Here is a 24022-nt window from a genome sequence, read left to right as displayed (position 1 = left end):
TTATTTACTTATCTTTCTCAAATGTTTAATGCTGCTTTGGTTTAAGAATTTACTTGGTCCATGTTTGGATGCATTGTTGTTGTTATGTGTCATTGAGTCGCTTCCGACTCATAGTGACCCTATGAACAAGAGCCCTAAATCCTACTCTATTCTGTGCCAATCTCACTGTCTCTGACACACACTCCTGCCACCCCCAATCACTGAATCGATTCATCTCATTGAGGGTCTTCCTCTCCAGCGTTGTCCCTCCACTCTCCCAACCATGATGTCTCTCTCCAAGGACTGGTCCCTCCTTGCAACTGCCCAAAAGATGCCAGATGAAGCTTCAGAATCCTTGACTCCTAGGAGCAACCTGGCTTCACTCTCTCCAGGTCAAACCTGCTTGTTCTCCTAATAGTTAAGTAAGGATAAAAGGACTTATAAAGAGATTATTAAACTTTAAAAAGTGACTTTTCATAGGCATGTTGTTGTCATCATTATGTACTTTCGAGTCAGAACCAATCCATAGCTCACCTGCTAGTGGGTTTTCAGAGGCAGTAAATTGCACAGGAGGAGATTGACCAACTTTCTCCTGCAGAGTGCCTTGTGGACTTTGGGTTAGCCCTATAGCTCCTTACCACTAAGCCATGTTGTTGTTACGTGTTGTCAACTCAATTATGATTTATAGCAACCCTATGAACAATAGACCTGAATCTTGTCCTATTCTGTGCCATACTTATCTACCTTGGATATACTTGAACACATTATTGCAGTCACTATGAATCCATCACGTTGGGGTGTCTACCCCTCTTTTGCTGACCCTCCACCTTTACAAGCATGAAATAGTTTTCCAAGGAATAGTTCCTCCTAGTAACATGTCCAGCGTATGAGAGATAGAGCTCCGCCATCCTTGCTTCCAAGGAGCACTTGGGTTGCACATTTTCCAACACCTATCTCTTTGTTCTTTTGTCATTCCATAGAATGTTCAGTATTCTTCTCCAACACTACAGTTCAAAGGTATCAATTCTTCTTCTGTTATTGCTATTCATTGTTAAGCAAGTAAGTGAAAAGAACTAGCCTTGATCAGGTATACCATAGTTTTAAAACTGACATCATTCAATAATAGAAATAATATATTAGTTATTATTAATATTACTATTAATGATATATTAATAATATTTATATTAATAAATAAGAATATTTTTATAAGAAAAAATTGTTCTTCTCAACATGCCTTTATAAATTCCATTTCAGTTTAGGCTTAAAATCATGACAGACACTATGTAAGAGAAATCATAATGACCTGAGTGCTGAGAAAAAGTAACAGATTTAGTCTATTTGCATTTGAATTTATGAACCTGTGTGACTACTTCATTTAATATGAATACTATTTAATATGGTATTCATGCCAATAACCTCACAGAACAAAGTTTCTAAGTACACAATTGACAAAGAATCCCAAATTTCCGTCTCATTTTTGGAACTAAAACCTCTCAAAAAATTTGGTACATAAATTGACCACTTAACCTAGTTACTGAGTAGAGTAGTTGTGTGGGCCAGCTTGCTTTCTGAGACTGGACATTAAATAATATTTGCTATGATTGTTGTGCCTTTAAATATGTGTTTAGGGATATCTTTATTTTCTCTTTATTTTTTATTTTATATTGCTTTACATATGAAAGTCATATACATTGTATTTTGTTTCTATACATTGTGTTTCATGCATTCCACCATTCACAGTGTTTCACATTATCTTTCCCATATATTGTGTTTTATAAAATGAATCACCATTGATCTATGCCAGTCATTACCCCATCTTTTTTGGTCCCCACTAGTTCTTTCCTAATCCCTTCACCCTTTTGCTTTGCCCACCAAACTGTGATCTTGAGACTTCCCTCTCTCCCCACTTTCAGCTCCCCTCCTCATTCCCCCTCCCCTTTTGGACTTTGGTATATATCTTACTAGTTATCCTTCTATTTTTACAATAATAGTCTTAATGCAATATTTGCCCTTAAGAAATTGAGTTACACAGAAATTTGTACACCAATATTCATAGCAGCATTATTCACAATAGCAAGAAAATGGAAGCCAAAATGCCCATCAGCAAATGACTGGATTGAGAAATTGTGATACACTCACACAGTGGAATATTATGCAGTACTCAAGAGCAATGATTTTGAAAAATACTATATAACATGTTTAGGGATATCTTAATCTGGGTTAGTTTTCAATAATTAAGAAAGTTTGGGTTTCTTGAGAGAGAGAAAATAGACTGACATATTTTAATAGCAAAAAACTCAGACTATACTAACAGCACTAATCTTTAGTATATTCACAAAAATCTTTAATTCACAAACCAAACATCATGTTTTGAAAGTATTATAATTTATTTAATGTGTAGTTAGAGAGATGCCTTACAAATCCTAGAAAATCAAAATAGTTTCCCCTCCCCCTTTTTAGATAAGAAGATGTCCAATGACAAGAGCTGTGTGAGATGACTTTTCACTTATTGGACTCCTATGATTGATTATCCAGTAACATAAATATAGGGGTTTGTTCAACTCCTCATTTGCATTAGTTACCTAATTCCAATTTTTTATTTACATACTGATTATAAAATTACCACCATAAAGATTAGAAAAATAGTCTTTATTTTCAGTACATTTTGCCCTTGATCTGTCAATTATGTTGTGAACATTTGCATTCTGTTTTAAAGTAGTTCTTATTTCTTAACTGTTCTGAGAAATAGGAAAAGGTTTTTAGAACAATACGAAACACTATACATGCAAAAAGAGTGGTTTGCAGATGCTTTATAAAGTGCCATTATATCATAATGAAAAGTGACTGTTAAAAGTTGGCTCTTAAAAAAAAGCGGTTCTTTGAAACTGATCCTTAAAACGATTTTGAGAATTGCATACATCAATTTTACATATTATATATGTAATATATGGATATATATCTGGATTCTCTATGGACAGACTTTTTCCTTTATTTTATCTTTTTCTCCTTCTCTTCCTCCTTCCTCTCCTTTATTTATGCCATTAAATTCTTCCTTCTTGCATAAGTATTTTCCCCTATCAAAAATTTCTGCTTTCTCTAATATTTTCAATTTTCCATGCCTTTTTCCTCTATCTACAATCTCCCCTGTAATTATAAAGCCTCCGAGAAATACAAAACAATTTTTCTGTTATCCGAGTGTGAGATTTGGTAGAGATTGAAAAGGAAGTTTTCCTTACTTTGCTATATGGTTAATATGTAATAGATATTCCAGTCAGTCATTACTTATCTCTTCTAAATGTGGAATGAGGACATTTTAGTGACAAACAATATGGCATATACTTAATTTGTATTTTATTCTAGATAGAAGTATTAGTCATGAAACAGAACATTACTAACTGTGAGAAGCAGAAATATTTTTTATTTTAATGGCCATTTGGCAATCTTTTAAAATAAGCATAAACTCCAAAGATTAACATGATGGAAAGAAGCAATTCCAACATCTGTGTAAAGTCAGCAAGCAAAGAGAGTTAAAATAAAAGTACAGATTACTGTGAGATGGAATTAGTTCTATTTCTATTACATAACTATTTCAAATAAACAACAAATCAGGTAATAAAAATCAGCTTCATCATGATCTTCCTGTGAATGAATCAAGCATATTACAAACACACACTTCATTTTCCCAAGGAAACAAATTATGCAGAAACCCAAATTAATCCTACATGCCTATGGGAAAATGTGCAACTTTTTACTACTTTTTTAAAATTTTTTTACCCTTGAAAAGCTGCTCTGAGATCATTTAAAGACTAAGACATTATATACATACCAACAGAAGATGGTATGTCTTTCCATACATCAAGGATCTTCTTGAAGAGTTGTTCATTGGTTTCCACAGAAAGGGCTTCAGCATCAAAGGTGAGCATCATGCCAATTCCCAAGCAATCAGGTAGAATGATGATATTCTGTGGTAGAATAATTTCCAGGGGCTAGAATTAGGTTCCATAAAAATGTCCATGTCCAAATTACTTTAACTGAGGCAGCCAGATTTACTTAAAAAGACAAAAATCAGTTCAAATTGCCATGAAAGGAGAGCACTTCTATTTAAAAATTAAACTACATGCCATCCCAAACTTAAAATAAAAGCCTTCCATATGGAATAAAATAAAGTTGTCATTGTGTAATATTCCTTTGTATTTATGAGAACTCTCTTCTTGAAAAAAAATCAAGATACATTTTCAACAGAGAAATTTGCTGAGATTTCAGCAAATTATAAGCATAGAACAAATGTTACTTGCAGAGCTGAAGATTCATTTCAGCACATTTCTGAATACTTTAATAAAGAATGTGTGACTAATCTTCATCTCAGATTATCAACCAATGCATTAAAAGCAGAAACAGAAAATGAACTTAAAAATAATTGGAGCTTAAAATGTTCATAAAAGTAAGCTCTATATTATTTACTTCTTGATATATTTTCATTTTCCTCTCTTCTTTTAAAATGTACAATTTCCTATCTAATATATAGTCTTAAATGCAATTGATAAACAGAAGATACCTCTCAAAAATCAGAGATATTATCAAATTCAGAGTCTTAATGACATAATATGAGCTATTAAGGAATATCTAAGCATCTTAATTTTCATGCTGCATATTGTGACAAAATTTGCTTTAACTACAGTTACTGTCACATTACAGTATTTCTTTGAATAATTAAACTGCTCTACCACTTTTCAAAACTAGTAAATTACAGGGTGGATGTGAAAGGAAATAATAAACTATACTTGCCAAACTGAGCATACTCAGGCCAAGTGCTTGAGGCCATGCCTCAGCAGCTACAATCCTTAAAACTAAAACGGGAATCCAGAGGCGAAAAGCAATTTTAATGCGTTGCCTGGGTACTCGCATGAGCAAATGAATCAGAAAAGAGATGAAAAGAGGAAAGAGTGCAAGAAAAAAAGGTTGTCTTAATAAAATCTTTTCAGAATAAAACAGGACTGATTCAAATGCAGAAGGCTTCAGTGATAATTCTCTTCCTTCTCAGATAATTCCTGAAGTAACCAATTATTCTTTAGCACACATGGCTCACTTGCAGCATTACAGTTTTTGTAATCTAGTACTCCTGGGAAAAATATTATTTTTAGTACATTCCATTTCAGAAAATAGCCTCCTTTCCCTTGTATTAGAGGATTTTTTTTTTCTCTCCTGGTGGGTCAAGACACTAGGGTATTCAGCTGAAAATATTATTTTTAATCTACATAAGGTATTTTAATTAGGTTAGAAAATTATTTTAAAGATTATCACCATTCATTCTAGTTTCTACAATAACTAATTGCAGATTAGTTAATTAGTTAACTAATGACTGCCTCACAAATAATTCTCCTTACTCAGGAATGAAATGGCACACAGGGCTCAACTTCCTTGACCTGGCTTTTCAAATAAGTGTAAACTTGGACCAATAATGTAGTGGTGAGCATTGCATTCACTTTTAAATAAAGATGCTCTGGTGCAACACTCTAAAGTTTTAAAGTAGTGGTGGGGGGGAGGAATAAGATGCAGGAAGTTATGGAAGGTACATCAGTAGAAAGAGCATTATAATTTTTATCTCAAAAAGAACATATATTTAGGTGGCTCGTTTGGGCATGATTCCATATTTTTTACATTATCCAAGTGACTCATATATAATCAAATAGGTGGTCAGCTAATGACATCATTAATATGAACAAACTTTTTTTCAAGTATCCCTAGTTGTGATCTGGCAATTGTTCTCTGTGATTTTTCAGAGGTGTATCAGACATCTTGAAATCTATTCAAAATACCTCACAATCATAGTGATTTAATACTAATGTTCATGAAGATAATACAGTACCAGGTGGCATTCCAGCTCTATGAAATAGTAGTAACTAACAGCCATGCTTTATGGAAGCAGATTGTCATATCATGGAGCAGTTGATGGGTTTAAATCACCTGCTTTTCAGTTAGCAGCTGAGTGCTTTAACCAATGGGAAGCCAAAGTTCCTTACAACATCGCAATGATTTTTTAAAATCAATCTACGTTTTTTCTGCACTATTTATATAATGTTAAACAGAAAAATTTTGTCTATAAACTAGAGAACTAAGGAAAGATTGAAAAATAGAAACATTGGCCCAGCTTTTCCTTTTAAAATTAAATTTCAATAAAACAAACATCATTAAATTTGAGATAGAGTGGTATTATGTTTGATACGGTGTATGTATGTCTATGTTTTTACTATGCTAAAAATCACTACTTTGCCATTGAGTCTAAACCAATTTTTAAGTGACACTCCAGAGGGATTTTTTAGGCTATAAATCACATGAAAGGAGATGTCCATATTTTTCCCTTGGAGGTGTCAGTGGATTCGAACCACAAAAGTGGTATCATCTTTGGATTAGCAGTGCAACTCCCTACAGACTACACCACTACAGCCTCCCTTTATTTAATATGCTATGTTGGTTTTTTTTTTCCCATAAGCAGTATGTATTGTATTTTTAACAATTCATTCTTTTGGTGTCTTATTTTCACTAAGAGTTGAAGAACACTGATTTTAAAACATTGAATATTTTGATCAGAGATTCCAATGGTAATCAACACTATGATAGTTTATTGTATAAAACAAAATAACTCAAGGTGAGTAAAAATAAAGTCTATATAATATTTCAAATGTTAATATTCATATATATTATTTTTCTGTTCTAACATCTGCATCTTGAAGTATTACAGGATGAACTGTTGTTGTTAAATGCCATCGAGTCACAGTCGACTCATGGCGACCCTATGGAGGAGAGTCCTCGACGCTTGGGTGTCTTTCATCCTCTCTCCAGGTTCATAGCATTTCCGGAGGCAAGCTATTATGGAAGCGGATGCCCTCAAACCTGACGTGCCTCAAGGAGCCAGAGTCTGGATTCAGCTGACATTAAATCTCCCAAGACCCTAGGAGGGGCGCGACCTTCAGTGTCTTACCAACTCGGCATGCCCAAATGCTGGGAAAGTCCTTCCGCCAGACCCCCAGTTCCTCTGGCAAGTCCACTCTGTCGACCCCCACGTGGGACCAAAAGAACACCAAAATTGCCCTGAGCCCTCAAACCTGCCGTGCCTCAAGGAGCCAGAGTCCGGGACAGGATGAACTAAATGCTCTGGAATTCCCATTCTGTGCATCATTTACACATAATTTATAACCCACATAGTCCAATGTCTTTATATAGTTAATAAAAAACAAATAAATATTTTTCTGGTATTCTCAGCTTTGAGTAAAGATTTATCTTACATCAGCAATTATATCCCTCATTCCATTACCTCTTCTCAATCCAGGTAAGGGGTGGTCATTTATTTTTTTCTGCAGAATATTTGTTTTGTTTTTTAAGGATTATAATATTTTTTTAAAAAATTATTTTCATTATTATTTTAACAAAAGTTTACAGAAAAGTTACATTTTTATTTATTCATTGTTGTACATTTTTACCCCTGAGTTATAATAATTTCTAAAATTTTTTGTTATTTTAATGAAAGTTTACAGAACGATTTCCATTCATTCATCATTGCACATTTTCTTCTCTTGCCCTCCCTTCCTCCTCTCCCAGTCCACTTTGCAATCCGTTATATTTTTAAAGGATCTGTTGCTCACTACAACATAACAAGCCCTAGTTATTCTCAATCCATAAAGGTAGAGGGATAAAGAACATAGAAAATGTATCTAGGCAAAAGAAGACAGGTAAAAGTTACTTCCACTCGATAAAGGCCACATAGAAGTGTTGACCTGATGCTGTTGGCTAATTATGGGTTTTCCACGGAAGTTGTTTTTGTTGATTGCTGTCTAATCGAGCACAACTCACAGCAACTCTATGAACAAAAGGCCTGAAGTGTTTCTATAACTATCCCCATTTATCAAAGTTCATAGAGTTTCCAGAGGCATGTTTTTTAGGAAGTGGATGCCACTCCTATTTTCAATTCCATAGAAGTATGGACTTCCAAATATAAATTTTATACATTAAAAACAAGTAAAAAATGCTATTGTAAATAAATTCTGTCTACAGTTGATATCTATCTACTCAGTTTTCTGGACTAAAACATCAATCATTTTTGTTTCCCTGTGAATACTAGAAAGAAAGTATTATGTACTTACGTTTTATTTAGTCTCAATACCTAAATACATTGAGAGTAACATTTTCAAGCCTTTAAGTGTTTGTCATTGGAAAAAAACCAAAAAACCCAACAATGACAATTAATCATTTGTAAGATTCTGTAGATATTATCTTACATTATTGGGTAGAGTCACATCAGATATAACTTCAGATTCTGCATCAATAATGTGATATCCATCTGCTGAGCTGAAGAAAATCTTTAGTTTCTTTTCAGAACCAATAGCCAGGTCAACTGTCACTGGCTTATGACCAAGTGTTGAATAGATCTGCAAATATAAAATCAAACACGCCCAAAGGCCCAAATGTCATTTTGACTAGGGGAAAAACTCTCCCACTATTTGCTTGATAAGTTTTTTAAAATCTAAGTTTATTTTTTCAATAAAACTATTTACATAAAACCCTATAAAACTGCTTTTAAATCTGTTATTGCAAAAGGGATGTATTTATAGTCAGATTATAAAGCTTGAGTTTCCCTTCAAATTGTCAGGGATCCTAAGAGCCATACATGGTCCTACACTCTTGTCTTTAAATGTTTTGCCTTGAGCTTCAGCAAATGAAGAGCTCATTTGGTTTCTTAAACTGATTCACTGGAATGACTGCCTCTATTTTTCCCAGTATTCATATATAGGCTTCATAGGACGTGTAGTCTCCTTCAGAGTCTGCTGACTGATTAATGCATACTTGATAGAGAATGGAAAAGTCAGACATGATAATCTACCACAGAATGGGAACACTGTAGGTTATGATTTCTAGTCTAAAACACAATTCTTTGCCAAAGCAGGTCACAATAGAGAAAAGAGTAACATAAAAGTCATCATCCTATAGTCGTTAGGTAGGATTCAAGAACTAACATGAGATCTTGGAACAAGAACTGTGTATCAAGGCTAGAAAGAAGGTTGATACTTATGTATGTCTTTGGTGTCTTTGCTTTCCAGTACTATACCAGTCAACTGTGACCAATCAACAGACTCTCAAGAAGAAACCTATAACCAAATACTGACAAATGATCCAAGACTTAATTTAGCAGATCAGTGATATGATCTGTATCAGAGGAGACTTAGGCTATCTATGCAATCTATTTATTGTGAAAATAGATGTCAGAGGATAATCTTAATAATTAGGATATCTTTATTGTCTATATCTTGGTCTATGTAATATCCACATAAATAGATCAAAATGTAAGATACAAGTGTAATTCATCAATAGCTTTCTGAGATCTATCAAGGTTATTTTGTAAACTCAGGTCCCCATGGACAAACTAGTCCAAAATCAACTAGACATATGTTAGAAACATCAACTCTCAGGCCCCATTCTAGACCTGGAATTGGGTCTGAGATCTGAATTTTCAACAAATGCTCTGAGTGATTCTGGTTTACAGCACTGGTTAAGAGGTGCTGTACTCTATATAAAGTCATCAGTTTCTTGATCTGTCTTTATTGTCGTTAGGTACTATCAAGTCAGCTATGACTAGTGACCCTATGAACAATAGATCTGCCCTATCCTGCACCATCCTTGTGATTTCTGCCATGTTAAAGCCCTTTGTTGTAGTCATTATGTTAATCCACCTTGCCTTTGTTTTTGTTGTGTTGTTGTTATGTGTCATTGAGTTGCTTGCGACTCATAGCGACCCTATGTACAAGAGCCCTAAACCCTGCTCTATCCTGTGCCAATCTTATTGCCTCTGATACACCTACCTCCATTACACCAGTTACTGAATCGATCCATCCCATCGAGGTTCTTCCTCTCTTGAGCTGTACCTCCACCCTCCCAAACATGATGTCCCTCTCCAAGGACCGGTCTCTCTTTGTAATATGCCCAAATGAAGCTTCAGAATGCTTGCCTCCAAGAAGCAAGCAGTCCAGTTTCACCCTCTCCAGTATGAACCAGTTTGTTGTAGTAGTCCATGGTTTATTCAACACTCTTCTCCAGCACCAAAGCCCAAAGGAATCCATTCTCTTTCTATAATCTGTAGTCATTGTCCAGCTCTCTGACACATAGCGAGCAATTGCAAAGACTATGGCCTGGATCAGGCACACCTTAGTCTCCAGACTAATGTCACTGCTCTTCAGTATTCTGGAGAGGTCATTGACAGCTGACTTTCCCAGTGCAATTCATCTCTTGATGGCTGCTGGTACCAAGAATGTTAATTGTGGAGCCAAGTAAATTAAAACTGTCAACAATTTCAATCTCTTCACCATCCATAATGATGCTACCAATTGGCTCAGTGGTGAGAATCTTTGTTTTCTTGATGTTAAGCTTCAGTCCATATTGAAGCCTGCAGTCCTTGACCTTCTACAGCAAGTACTTCAGGTCTTCTTCAGTTTCAGCAAGCAGGGTTGTGTCATCTGCATAACAGAGGTTGTTGATGAATCTTTCTCCAATCTTGATGCCACATTCCCCCTTAGTCTCCCAGATAGAAAAGGTATAGAGACGGGATACATCCCTGGCGTATATCCTTCCCAATTTTGAACCATGCAGTGTTACCCTGCTCTGTTCTGACTACTGCCCTTTGGTTCAAGTATAGTTTTCACATAAGCATGATGAAGTGTTCTGAGATTCCCATTCTTCTCAGAGTCAGCCACAATTTGTTGTGATCCATACAGTCAAAAGCCTTTGCATAGTCTGTGAAACACAGACAGAAATTCCTCTGGTACTCTATCAATTATCAAGTATGCAAAATAGTCCTATTTAAATGGAATGACTTTAATTCTGATGCATTGCAAATTAGGCATTTTAGATAAAAAGGCCCCAGTTTATGGAACATGATAAAAATATCACTAACTTCTGAGTGAGGCTGATCCATATAAATTATGCTAACATCAATAAAGGTGAAAATAATACCAGAAGTCCACTTCAGTCTAACCACTATACTTCTCAATATATCTAAAGAGAAATGTGTTTTCCAAATTCGAGCTTGGAAGGAATATAGATCTACTCCTTTGCTACCCACTTTCATCTTTTACAGCTCTGGTATTGAAACAAAGGCTTTCTTTTTTTCTCATTCCTTTTTCAGTGGAATCTGATTCTCTACCATTCCTGTTATGTTTTCTTACCTTCCCTACGGTCTCCACCCCCCACTAAGGGAATAGTGGCTTTCTTAGCTTCAAGCCGTTGTGGTGGCACCCAAAACCTGTGTTTGAGTCTCTAGAAAGGAACATCTTTTTTATGACAAGTGAGTGGAAGTGAAGAGCTAGTGGGAAGAGGAGGGTTAGAGGATTTCCCTCATATTCTCCTTTGTCATGGTGCCTGTGAATTGCCTAAAAAGCATTAAACAATGATTATTGACACAGTACGTTCAAATTCTATTAATTGTAGAAGAGTGGTGTCTATTTTTTTTTTTCACTTATAGAGACTAAGGTGCATCTGATACAGGCCGTGGTCTTTGCTATCACTTGTTATGTGTCAGAGAGTTGGAGAGTGACTAAGGAAGATAGAAGGAGAATGATGCCTTTGAGCTGTGGTGTTGGAGAAGAGTATTGAGAGTACCATGGACTGATAGGAAAACAAACAGATTTATCCTGGAAAGGGTAAAACTGGGCTGCTCTCTGAAGGCAAGGATTCTGAGGCTCTTTCTAAGATACCTTGGACATGTCGTAAGGAGGGACCGGTCCTTGGAGAAGGACATCATGCTTGGGAGGGTAGAGGAACAGCGAAGGAGGGGAAGGCCCTCTACGAAGTGGATTGATTCAGTGACTGGGGTAATCGGGATGGGTGTGTCAGAGACAGTGCGATTGGCACAGGATAGAGCAGAGTTTAGGGCTGTTGTACATAGGGTCGCTATGAGTTGCAAGCAACTCCATGACACATAACAACAACAACAGTCCAGAACATTTTGGTTTATAATTTCATAGGAAAGAAAACATTCTGAAAAGCAGTTCACTTACTTTAATGGCAGTCCTTTCATCAAATGACTTTGGTGCCCAGGCATAGAGGTGAATTGATGATTTTAAAGCAATTGCAATGCAAGTTGTTTCTTCATGTTGAACTACAATGATGAAATATAAAAATGTAAAGTCATAGAATTAAAAGAAATACTCAAATATTTGTACTTGTCAATGAAAATGTTAATAGCCCAACATAAAAACACAGAACACATATTTTTAGAAAACCTATTTGATTAAATTTTGGAGCCCAAATAAAGATGGACATGAAAGAATACCTAAAAAAATGGAAGAACTTTCCATGTTTACACACTGGAAGTCTTAATATTGTTAAGATAACAATACTATCCAAAGTGATTCAGAGAGTCATTGCAATACTTAATAAAAATATCAATGACCTTTCTGTAGAAAATTAAAACTCATAAAACTCATATGAAATTGTAAAGGACTCAGAATAGACAAAAGTCTTGGGGAATAAAAGTATCCAAAGGAGAAAAAGTGGGGGAAAGACTGAAATAGAAATTTTTGCAAAGAAAACATGTAAACGGAAAACAAACGCATAAAAAGATTCTCAGAATCAAATTACCACTGACTAGGGAAATGAAAATTGAAACAATGAGATACTACTTCATACTAACAAGAATGCCTATAACAAAGAAAAAAATAACTAGTGTTGACCAGAATACAGAGAATGGAGTGCTTGTTCATTCCAGAAAGGAATGTAAAATTATTCAGCTGTTGTTGAAAACTGTTTGGAAGTTCCTCAGAAAGGCAAATGATGTAGGCCAAATCTAGGTCCAGATCTAGTAGAATCATCTGGCCAACAGGAAAGCAGGGCCATCCATAAGGTTTCCTTCATGAAAGCAATGTCTATCCTTAAAAAGTTAAACGTGCAATTAACATATGACCTAACAATTCCCATCCTAGACACCTACTCATGTTGTTGTTGTTATGTGCAGTCGAGTTTCGTGACACTAATAGCAATCCTATGTACAACAGCTCTGAACCCTGGCCTATCCTGAGTCAATCTCATAATCTCTGAAAGTCTCAAGCCACTTCTCCAGTCATCAAGTCAATTCATCTCATCTGGGTCTTCCTTTCCTCTGCTGTCCCTCCACCCTTCTAAGTATTATGTTCTTCTCCAAGGACAGATCTCTCCTGGTCCAAAGTTTGTGAGATGGAGCTGCAAAATCCTTGCCTCCAGGGAGCAGCTTGGGTTCACTTTCTCCAAAACAGACTCTCTGTTCTCCCAGCAGTCCATGGTATGTTCAACACTCTTCTCCATCACAACTCAAAGGCATCAATCCTTCTATTGTCCTTAGTCATTGTCCAGTGTTCTGACACATAGCAAGTAACTGCAAAGACTATGGCCTGCATCAGGCGCTCCTTAGTCTCCAGGCTGACATTGTTTCTCTTCAGTACTCTACAGTGGTCTTTAACAGCAGACTTTTCCAATGCAATTTGCCTTTTGATTCCCTGATGGCTGGTGCCAAGAGAGTTGATTGTGGAGCCAAGAAAGCTAAGACTTTTAACAATCTAAATATCTTCATCATCTATCACGAAGCTGCCAATCGGCCCAGTGGCAACACAGATAGGCATTCCTCTGGTAGTCTCTGTTTTTAGCCAAGATCCAATTAATTACTGTTATGTGCCATCGAGACACCTGCTACTCACAGCGACCATATGTACAACAGCCCCAAACCCTGTTATATCCTGTACCAATCTTATCATTACCCCAGTCACTGAAATCATTCCATTTCATTTCTCTTGCGCTGTCTCTCCACCCTCCCAAGCATGGCATCCTTCTCTAAGGACTGGTTCCTCCTTGCAACATGTCCAAAGTATGACAGATAAAACTTCAAAATGCTTGCCTCCAAGGAGCAGCCTAGTCTCATCCTCTCTAGGACAAACCTGTTTGTTCTCATAGCAGTCTATGGTATATTCAATATTCTTAGCAGTTCATGGTATATTCAGTGATCTTCTCCAGCACCATAGCTCAAAGGCATCAATTCTCCTTCTATCATCCCTAGGCATTGTCCAGCTTTCTGATGTATAACAAGTAACTGCAAAGACTATGGCCTGGATCAGGCACACCTTAGTCTCCAGGCTGACATTGTTGTTCTTCAATACTTTGCAGAGGTCTCTGACAGCAGACTTTCCCAACATAATACTTCTTTTAATTTTCTGGCTGCTGGTACCAAGAATGTTGATTGTGGAGCCAAACAAACTAAAGCTGTTATCAATATCAATCTCTTCAGCATCTTTCATGATGCTGCCAATTGGCCCAGTGGTAAAATCTTTATTTTCATGCATATTGAAGGCTGCAGTCCTTGACCTTCTGCAGCAAGTGCTTTAGGTCCTTCTCAGTTTCAGCAAACAGGGTTGTGTCATCTGCATAACACAAATTGTTCATAATTCTTCCTCCAATCCTGATGCCACATTTCTCCTCACAGAACTCAGCTTCCAGGATAATCTGTTCTGCATATAGATTGAAAAAGTATGGAAATAGAACACATCTCTGGCATACATCCTTGGCAATTTTTTTAAAAAAATTTTGTTATTTTTCTGTGTGTGTGTACTGTAAAATCAGATCTGACTAGTACAGGAGGAGGAGGTTGCATCTCCTTCTCCAGCAAAGCATCTGGTGGATTTTAAGCGCATACCTCTGGGAAGGGTGTACACCAAGGATGCATCCTATCTCCATACCTTTTCAACCTATATGCAGAACAGATTATCCGGGAGGCTGGGCTCTATGAGGAGAAATGTGGGGTCAAGATTGGTGGGTGGATGATTTATCAACAATCTGCTTTATGCAGATGACACAACCCTGCTTGCTGAAACTGAGGAGGACCTGAAGCGTCTGCTGCAGAGGGTCAAGGACTGCAGCCTCCAATATGGATTGAGGCTCAATGTCAAGAAGATAGAGATTCTCACCACTGGACCAATTGGCAGCATCAGGATGGATGGTGAAGAGATTGAGATTGTACACAGCTTTACTTTGCTTGGCTCCACAGTCAACAGTCTTGGCACCAGCAGCCAGGAAATTAAAAGGCACATTGCCATGGGAAAGTCTACTGTTAGGGACCTCTCCAAAGTACTGAAGAGCAATGGTGTCTCCCTGGAGACTAAGGTGCGTCTGATACAGGCCATGGTCTTCACAATCACTTGTTATGCATCAGAGAGTTGGACAATGACCAAGGAGGACAGAAGGAGAATTGATGCCTTTGAGCTGTGGTGCTGGAGAAGAGTATTGAGAATACCATGGACTGCTAGGAAAACAAACAGATTTGTCCTGGAAAGGGTTAAACCGGGTGGCTCCTTGGAGGCAAGGATTGTGAGGCTCCGTCTAACATACTTTGGACATGTTGTGAGGAGAGACCGGTCCTTGGAGAAGGACATCATGCTTGGGAGGGTGGAGGGACAGCGAAGGAGGGGAAGGCCCTCTATGAGGTAGATTGATTCAGTGACTGGGATAATTGGGATGGGAGTGTCAGAGACACTGCGATTGGCACAGGACAGAGCAGTGTTTAGGGCTGTTGTGCATAGGGTCGCTATGAGTCCCAAGCGACTAGATGGCACATAACAACAACAACAACCTCTGGGATTGCAGTGCAGCTTCTTGTCACTAGGCCACCAGAGCTCCTACCCTTGGCAATTTTGAACCATGCTTGCTCTGTTCTGACTACTGCCTCCTGGTCCAAGTATAGGTTTTACATAAGCACAATCAAGTGTTCTGGGATTCCCATTCTTCTCAGAGTCAGCCACGGTTTGTTGTGATCCACATTGTCAAATGCCTTTGCATAATCAATGAAACACAGATAGATGGTCCTCTGGTACTCTCTGCTTTCAGCCAAGATCCATCTAACATTAGCTATAACATCCCTAGCACCTCTTTTAAACCCAGCCTGCACTTCAGGCAGTTCTCTGTTGATGTGCTGTTCCAGTCATTTTTGGATAATCTTCAGGACAATTTTGCTTGCCTGTGATATCAAAGATATTGTTTGATAATTTCCACATTATGTTGGGTCACCTTTCTTTGGAATAGGAACAAATATATATAGATCTCTTCCAGTCAATTGGCCAGGTGGTTGTCCTTTAGAATTTTTGGCACAACTTTGTAAGCACATCCAGGGCAGTGTTTTTTTAAATATGTCAATTGTTATGCCATCAATTCCTGAGGCCCAGTTTTCTGCAAAAGTCTTTCAGAGCAGCTTGAACTTCTTCCTTCATCACCACAGGCTGTTGCTTATATATTGTTTCATGAAATTATTATATGTTAGCCAATTCCTTTTGGTACAGTGACTCTGTATACTCTTTGCATCTTCTTTGCTTCCTGGATCCTTTAATACTCTGCTCAAAGCACCCTTAACTATTGCATCTTGCGGCTTAAATATGTTTTTCAGTTCCTTCAGCTTAAGATATGCTGAGTAAGTTCAGTCCCTTTGATTTTCTGACTCTAGCTCCATGCACATTTCATTGTAATACTTTGTCTTCCCAAGTTGCCCTTTGAAATATTGTGTTCAGCTCCTTAATATCTTGATTTCTTCCCTTTGTTTTGGATTTTTGGTGGGTGCTGTAGTGCAATATGCAGAGTCTCTTCTGACATCCATCTTTTTCTTTTCTTCCTCTGTCGTTGTAATGACCTTTGCATTCTTCCTGGATTATATTATTGATATTCTCCCACAGCTAATTTGGTCTTCTCTCATTCGTATTGAAAGCCTCAAATCTGATCTTGGGATGGTTTTGAAATTCAGGTGGGATAGAGTAAATGTCAAATTTTGATTCCTGTGAATTTGATTTCATTTTCCTTAACTTCACCTTTAACTTGCATATGAATAGTTGGTGGTCTGTTCCACAATCAGCACCTGGCCTTAATTTCACAATTGATATTGAGCTTCTCCAGTGATTCTTTACACAGATGTAATTGATCTGATGCTTATACATACCATCAGGTGAAATCCATATGTATAGCCTTGCAGTTATGTTTTTTACAGAATGTATTTGCAATGAATAAGTCATTGTGCAAAATTCTATCATTCTATCTCCAGCTTCATTTCTATCACCAAGTCCATGTTTTCCAACTGACTGATTACATCTTTGGCGGGAGGGGATCACTGGAAAAGCTAAATAGGCTATAGTTTTCACAATTACTTGCTCTGCATCATAAAGTTAGACTAACAATGACAGAAGAAGAACTGATGCTTTTGAATTGTGGTGCTGGGGAACATATCATGGACTGTCAAGAAAACAAATAAGCCTGTTTTGAGAGGGTAAAACCAAGCTTCTCTTTGGAGGCTAGGATTTCGAAGCTCTGTTTCACATACTTTGGGCAGGTGGCCAGGAGAGACCAATCCTATGTTCGAAGGGTGGAGGGGCAGCACAGGAGAGGAAGACCCTAGATGAGATAGATTGGTACAGTAACTAGGGTAATGAGGGTATGCATAATGCAGGTTCTTGATGAATCTCGTTCCAATCCTGATGCCACACTCCTCCTCACAAAGCCCAGTCTCCGAAATGAGAGCTATTGTACATAGAGTCACTATGAGTCACAGGCAACTGGATGGCACATAACAACACCAACACCACCAACAACTCCAACAACATCAACACCATCAAATACTCACCTGCAAGTTCAAATTGAAGCTAAATAAAATTAAATCCACAGAACCAAAGTTTGGCCTTGAGTCTATATCAATAGAATTTAAAGATAATCTCTGGAACAGGTTTGAGGACTTGAATACTAGTGACAAAGATCAGATGAACTATGGGAGGATATCAAGAATATCATCCACAAAGAATGCTAAAAGACATTACAAAGACAGAGGAGCAAGGAAAGACCAAGATGAATGTCAGAGAGACTCTGAATATTGCACTAGAGTGCTGAGAAACCAAAGCAAAGGGAAGAGATCAAGGAGTTACAGAGCTGAAAAGAAAATTTCAAAGGGGAGCTTGGGAAGACAAAGCAAAGTATTATAATGAAATGTGCAAAGATCAGGAGTCTGAAAATCAAAAGGGACAAACTCACTGGGCGTTTCTTAAGGTGAAGGAACTAAAGAACAAGCTTAAGTCTCGAGTTAGGATTCTGCTGAGGGCAGAATATTGAATGACCCAGGAAGCATCAAAAGAATATGGAAGGAGTACACAGAGTCACTATACCAAAAAAGAATTGTCTTACACAGAAAGGCTTCCTTAAACAATATATGATCAAGAGCCTGTGGTGATGAAGGAGCAAGTTCACGCTGCTTTAAATGAATTGGCAAAAAACAAGGCCCCAGGAATTGATGAAATACCAGTTGACATACTTCAGCAAACAGACACTGCCTTAGATGTGTTCACCAGGTTATGCCAAGAAATCTGGAGGATAACTACCTGGCCTACTGACTTGTAGAGATCTATATTTACTCCGATTCCTAAATAAAGGTGACCTGACAAAATGTGGAAATTATTGAACAGTATCACTATAATCACACACAAGCAAGATCCTGCTGAAGATTATCCAAAAACACTGGACAAATACATCAGCAGAGAACTGCCAGATGTGCATGCAAGCTGAGTTTAGAAGAGGTTGTGACACTAGGGACATCATCGCCAATATTAGATGGATATTGGCCAAAAGAAGAGGTACTCATAAGAAATGAAAATAGATATTCGCATAAATACTTGAACAAGAATGCTCCTTGGGGGTAACTTAATTATGTTGTGATTCTGGAAGGCTATAAAAATATCATGCATGAGGGTTGCAGAGTGGATTATATTTGGGGGTAGGGGGTGGGGTTTGGGGGGGTGCGGGGGGGTTGTGTACCAATGAGGGAGTTTTTCTTTTGCTTTTCAAGGAGAGGAGCAAATGGGGGGAGGGGTTTGTGCGGGGAGAAGGGTGCAACAATGAACGAATGGAATCCCAAAATCTCTGTAGATGTTCATTGAAATGAAAAATAAACAACTTAAATTAAAAAAAATATAACATTCATGTAAGAGTTGTCTTGTGCAAGGATGTTGCTGTTTTATCTATTAGTAGGATAAGGGTTTTTTTGGTTTTGAGAGCTGAGGTGGACTGTTAGGAATCAACCAGGAAAATTTTAATTAGTCTACTCTCTTACCAAGGACATAAATTTATAAGATTACCACATTTGTATAGCTCTCTTATTGAGCTAGCAATCTACAATCTCATTGCTTGACTTGGAGAGAGGTAGTAACACAAAAAGCTAGAAAATCTTGTGTGCTCTCGAGTCAGAACTGACTCATAGCTGACCCTCTAGTGGGTTTTTAGAATCAGTAAACTGCACAGAAAGAGACTGTCCATCCTTCTTCTGAGGAGCAGCTGGTAGATTCAAATCTCTTACCTTTGCGATTGTAGTACAGCTGTTTATTCAATGTCTAAATTATTGGGGTATTCCATTTTTCCTTTAGTCAGGATGTGTGTCTAAATTATTGGGGTATTCCATTTTTCCTTTAGTCAGGATGTGTGTGTGTGTGTGTGTGTGTGTGTGTGTGTGTACTTATCCTGGGAACGCCACTTTCTATGTAGAATAGAAATGATCAGAGAGAAGTATTGTTTCCATCACATAACCGCATTCCAGCTATCTCCCATATATGTAATTACTTCTGCTTGAGGGGACAATTAAAGAAGAAGGAAAGAATTAAAAATATACCAGAATAGAAGGGATTTGCCTCAAAAACAGAATGGAGTGGGACAGCATTCCTTTTCCAGTTTCTGACAGCTGGGAGCAAGGCTCTGGAAACCCTCTATTGTACAGATGGTTGTGAAGAGACAATATATGTGAAAACACTCTAATCAGACAAGATATATCTCAAGAACATCAATAGTGCAAGCAAACCATAGAAAAATTTTCTTTTTGACATATAGAGACTTTTGGTCTGTATGGGGAAGGATTTAAAACAAATAATTATATTGTTGTTTCAAAGAAGACCATTCTGTGAAATTTTGCAGGTTGCTAAGGATACATCAAGAACAATTTCATAGTTGAAGCTATCTGGGGACAAGGGAAAAGTACTAGTTTATCTGGAATATCTAGATTGTCTGGGAAGGGAATAAAGGTGAGAGAGAAAGCCATACTTAATTTTAATAGCTATTTCAACCAATTTTCTTTTGGTAATATCAATGATTGTGACATAAAAATCCTAGAAGATGTCTCAATGAAGTTCACTCATTTTTTTTTATTCAAAGCTATAAATTCTTTCCTTCCTCTAATTTACATTTCATAAAAGAAATGAAAGTTAATTAAAGGAAGCAAAATTAACACATATATAGTAAACATGAAATAAGACTTACGGACACTGAAATGTTCACAGCCTGTTAATTTATCAATAGCTCTGCAAGCTTCCTCTGTGTTCAGCATTTCCTCTTGTCTTCTTTTACTTTTTGGATCATTGTTTAAAATCTTGTTCCTCAACCAAGTCAAATGATAGACTCGAAGTCTGTTCTTATGGCCTAATAAATAAGATACAGTAATTTAAATCAATCTACTTCATTTATTAGAACAAAAGAGTAAATATAGTCTGCCTCTTTAACAAATGTTTTAATCCAAAGTAAAAATAATTGTTAAAACAGACTGTGCATCAATGTTTTTCCTTCTCTTTGGGATTGTGGTAGCAAAGAATGTCTTGATTCCAAAGAGAAAGTCACTTTTTATCTACTAGCCTCCTTGTGTAGCACACTACTTCAGGGCAGCTTGAGACTGTGGCTCTGTAAACACCAGAATTTTTACCTTGGCCTTTATTTAAGTCATGCCCCCTCAGGAATTCAGAAACCCAAAAGGTATTCCAAGTACTGCCAGTACTTCTGTATGTGTGAGAAGGGTGTGTAACTGCATAATCAGGGCTAGTGGGATAGGGCACTTGTTTTCTGTCATTTCATTTAAGAAAAACAAGCCATCAGAAACCACCTTTCTGGGATTTAGGTATTACAAGATTTTTAGGCACAAAAATAAGATTCGATTCATGTGACTAGTCTTTACTGTTTTTATATAACACTTTGAAACAATATTAAGGTTAAGACATCTATGTCTATTGCTATTCTTTTAGAAAATGTTAAAATAAATCTAGATTTTAAACTATTGAATATCTTTCTAGACCGATAGTCTCAGTACAACGTGATGCAAATATTATACACATCTGAGAGTACTATAAAAAGGACTAATTCTATGAAATTGACAACAATAACTGTAAAGGTTAGATTGGAAGGAAGTTTAGAAGAGAGTGAGCGTATGTTGATTGGAACAACTTCACAAATGTCACTGAATTGTGTATGTAGAAAGTGTTGAATTGGTGTATGTTCTGCTGTGTAGATTTTAAAAAACAAGAAAACAAAAAATCAATTGGTTTTAAAAAGGTAATTCAGGTTTAACATATTTCAGAAATTATTTTAAACTGTAAAAGGATAAAGAAACATAAGTACCAAAGTCTAGAGCCCCAATTAAAGATTATATAAGTGTCCTCCTGTGAACACTTTCAACTGAGAAAATTTTTAACCCAGTTTGCCACCTAATTAATATACATAATGACTTAGTTAATTTTAGTTCTTGAACAAACCAGAGATAGTAATCAGCAAATTGAGTGGCTCTACAACTTGAATCTGATGGAATGGTCTTCGCTTTATAAGTTTGGTGATGTCTGCTTTTCCACTTCTGTCCATCAGATATAGACTGGATCGAGTTCCCAACAGCAAATTCACCCCTGTTTTATTAAAAACAAAAATACTATGTATTAATTCAGATAATTTCTTTTAGAATTGCACTTATGTTAGCATATTTTTGCTATTGCAGTGTGTTAATCTATATAATTTTAAGCTAGTGTTAGCCTCACTGTGTTACTGTGAATTCTTTGTCAACAGAACAAATTTCATTCAAAATAATTTAAATAGACACTAATATTATTTAATAATACTCTGTTGGCTGAAGTCTTGTGCACTGTGCCACAAATGGAACGTTATGTATAGTACAACACTTTCTATTGGTGTTCCATATTTTATCAAAATCAATTAACCCTTTTGAAGTCACCATTAAGAATTAAGTTTGTCCAGCATATTTGAAGATTTCAATTCTGTTAATTTTGTACACAGGGTCTCTATCGGTCACAACCAATTCAGTGGCACTTGGCAATAGCAAATAAAGCTAAGACTTCTAAAGCTTTAAGAATAACTATATGCAAAATAATTTTAAATGAAGTTATTATATGGTCATTATACATTTAAAAATCTTGTTATATTACTAACTGCACATAAAACTGGTCAATATATTCTTGTGTGTATGTGTGTGTATTATTGTTGTTGTTCTGTGCTGTGAAGTCGCCTGCAACTCATAGTGGCCCTATGCACAACAGCCCTAAATCCTGCTCTATCCTTTGTCAGTCTCACCGTCTCCCACACACCTACCCCAATTACCCCAGTCACTGAATCAATCGTTCTCCCTCCACCCTCCCAAGCATGACATACTTCTCCAAGGAATGGTAGTTCCTTGCAATATGTCCAAAGTATATCATATAAAGCTTCAAAATCCTGTCCTCTAAGGAACAGCCTGGTTTATCCCTCTCTAGGATGAACCTATGTGTATTCTTAGCAGTCCATGGTATATTCAAAGTTTTTTCCAATACCACAGCTCAAAGGCATCAATTCTCCTTCTATCATCCCTAGACATTGTCCAGCTCTCTGACGCATAGCAAGTGATTGCAAAGACCACGGCCTGTATCAGGTACACTTTGATCTCCAAACTGACATTGCTCTTCAGTATTTTGGAGAGGGCTCAGACAGCTGACTTTCTCATCAAAATACATCTTTTGATTTCCTGGCTGCTGGTCCCAAGATTGTTGACTGTTGAGCCAAGCAAACTAAAATTGTCAGCAGTCTCAATCTCTTCACCATCCAGTGGTGGAGCAGTGGTGAGAATCTTTGTTTTCTTGATATTAATCCTCAATCCATATTGAAGGCTGCATTCCTTGACCTTCTACATCAAGCACTTCAGGTCCTCCTCAGTTTCAGCTAGCAGGGTTGTGTCATCTGCATAACGAAGATTGTTGATGAATCTTCCTCCAATGTTGATGCTACATTTCTTCTCACAGAGCCCAGCCTCCTGGATAATCTGTTCTGCATATAGGTTGAAAAGGTATGGGAATAGGACATGTCGCTGGTGTAAAACATTTTCAATTTTGAACCATGCAGTATTTCCTTGCTCTGTTCTGACAACTACCTCCTGGTCCAAGTATAGGTTTTGTATTATCACAATCAAGTGTTCTGGGATTCCCATTGTTAGTCACAGTTTGTTAAGAACTACACAAACACCTTGGCATAATCAATAAAACATAGATAGACATTTCATTGATACTCCCTGCTTTCAGCCAAGATCCATCGACATTAGCTACAATATTCCTAGTATCCAGTCCCCTTCTAAAGGCAGCCTGCACTTCTGGCAGTTCTCTGTTGATGTGCTGTTCCAGTTGTTATGGATAATCTTCAGCAGAATCTTGCTTGCATGTGATATTAATGATATTGTTCGATAATTTCCATACACTTTTGGATCACCTTTCTTCGGAATGTGAATAAGTATAGATCTCTTCCAGTGAGTTGGCCCAGTGGTTGTCCTCCAGATTTCTTGACACAACTTGGTGAGCACATATAGGGCAGCATCTGTTAGTTGAAGTATATCAATTGGCATGCCATCAATTCCTAGAGCCTTATTTTTTGGCCAATTCTTTCAAAATTGCTTGAACTTCTTCCTTAATCACAATAGGCTCTTGCTCATATGTTGTTTCATGAAATTTTTCTGTGTCTGTCTTTTGGTACCATGACTCTGTATACTCTTTCCATCTTCTTTTAATAATTCCTGGATTATTTAATATTCTGCCCAAAGCATCCTAAAGTATTGCAGTCAAGGTTTGAATTTGTTTTTCAGTTGCTTAAGCTTAAGAAATGCTGAGCGAGTTCACCCCTTTTGATTTTCTGACTCCAGCTCCTTGCACATTTCATTGTAATTGTCTTCCCACGCTGCCTTTTG

The 24022-nt window shown here is 37.1% G+C and overlaps 1 protein-coding gene across 1 annotated transcript in view; it reads right to left on the bottom strand.

Annotated features, from left to right (window-relative positions):
• LOC102851004 (nik-related protein kinase-like) overlaps positions 1-24022 on the bottom strand; it is a 288384-nt gene that overhangs the window by 8394 nt on the left and 255968 nt on the right. Inside the window, 7 exon segments of the mRNA XM_006889937.1 lie at positions 3806-3965; positions 8253-8402; positions 8675-8697; positions 8700-8816; positions 12017-12121; positions 20308-20466; positions 21567-21710. Coding sequence (XP_006889999.1) covers positions 3806-3965; positions 8253-8402; positions 8675-8697; positions 8700-8816; positions 12017-12121; positions 20308-20466; positions 21567-21710 — 858 coding nt within the window.

Source organism: Elephantulus edwardii, unplaced genomic scaffold (assembly GCF_000299155.1).
Source record: "Elephantulus edwardii isolate Elephantulus edwardi_28Jun2011 unplaced genomic scaffold, EleEdw1.0 scaffold00083, whole genome shotgun sequence".
Classification (NCBI taxonomy): Eukaryota; Metazoa; Chordata; class Mammalia; order Macroscelidea; family Macroscelididae; genus Elephantulus; species Elephantulus edwardii.
The sequence above is the reverse complement of the archived record's forward strand: the minus strand, read 5'-3'. Positions and strand labels throughout refer to the sequence as shown.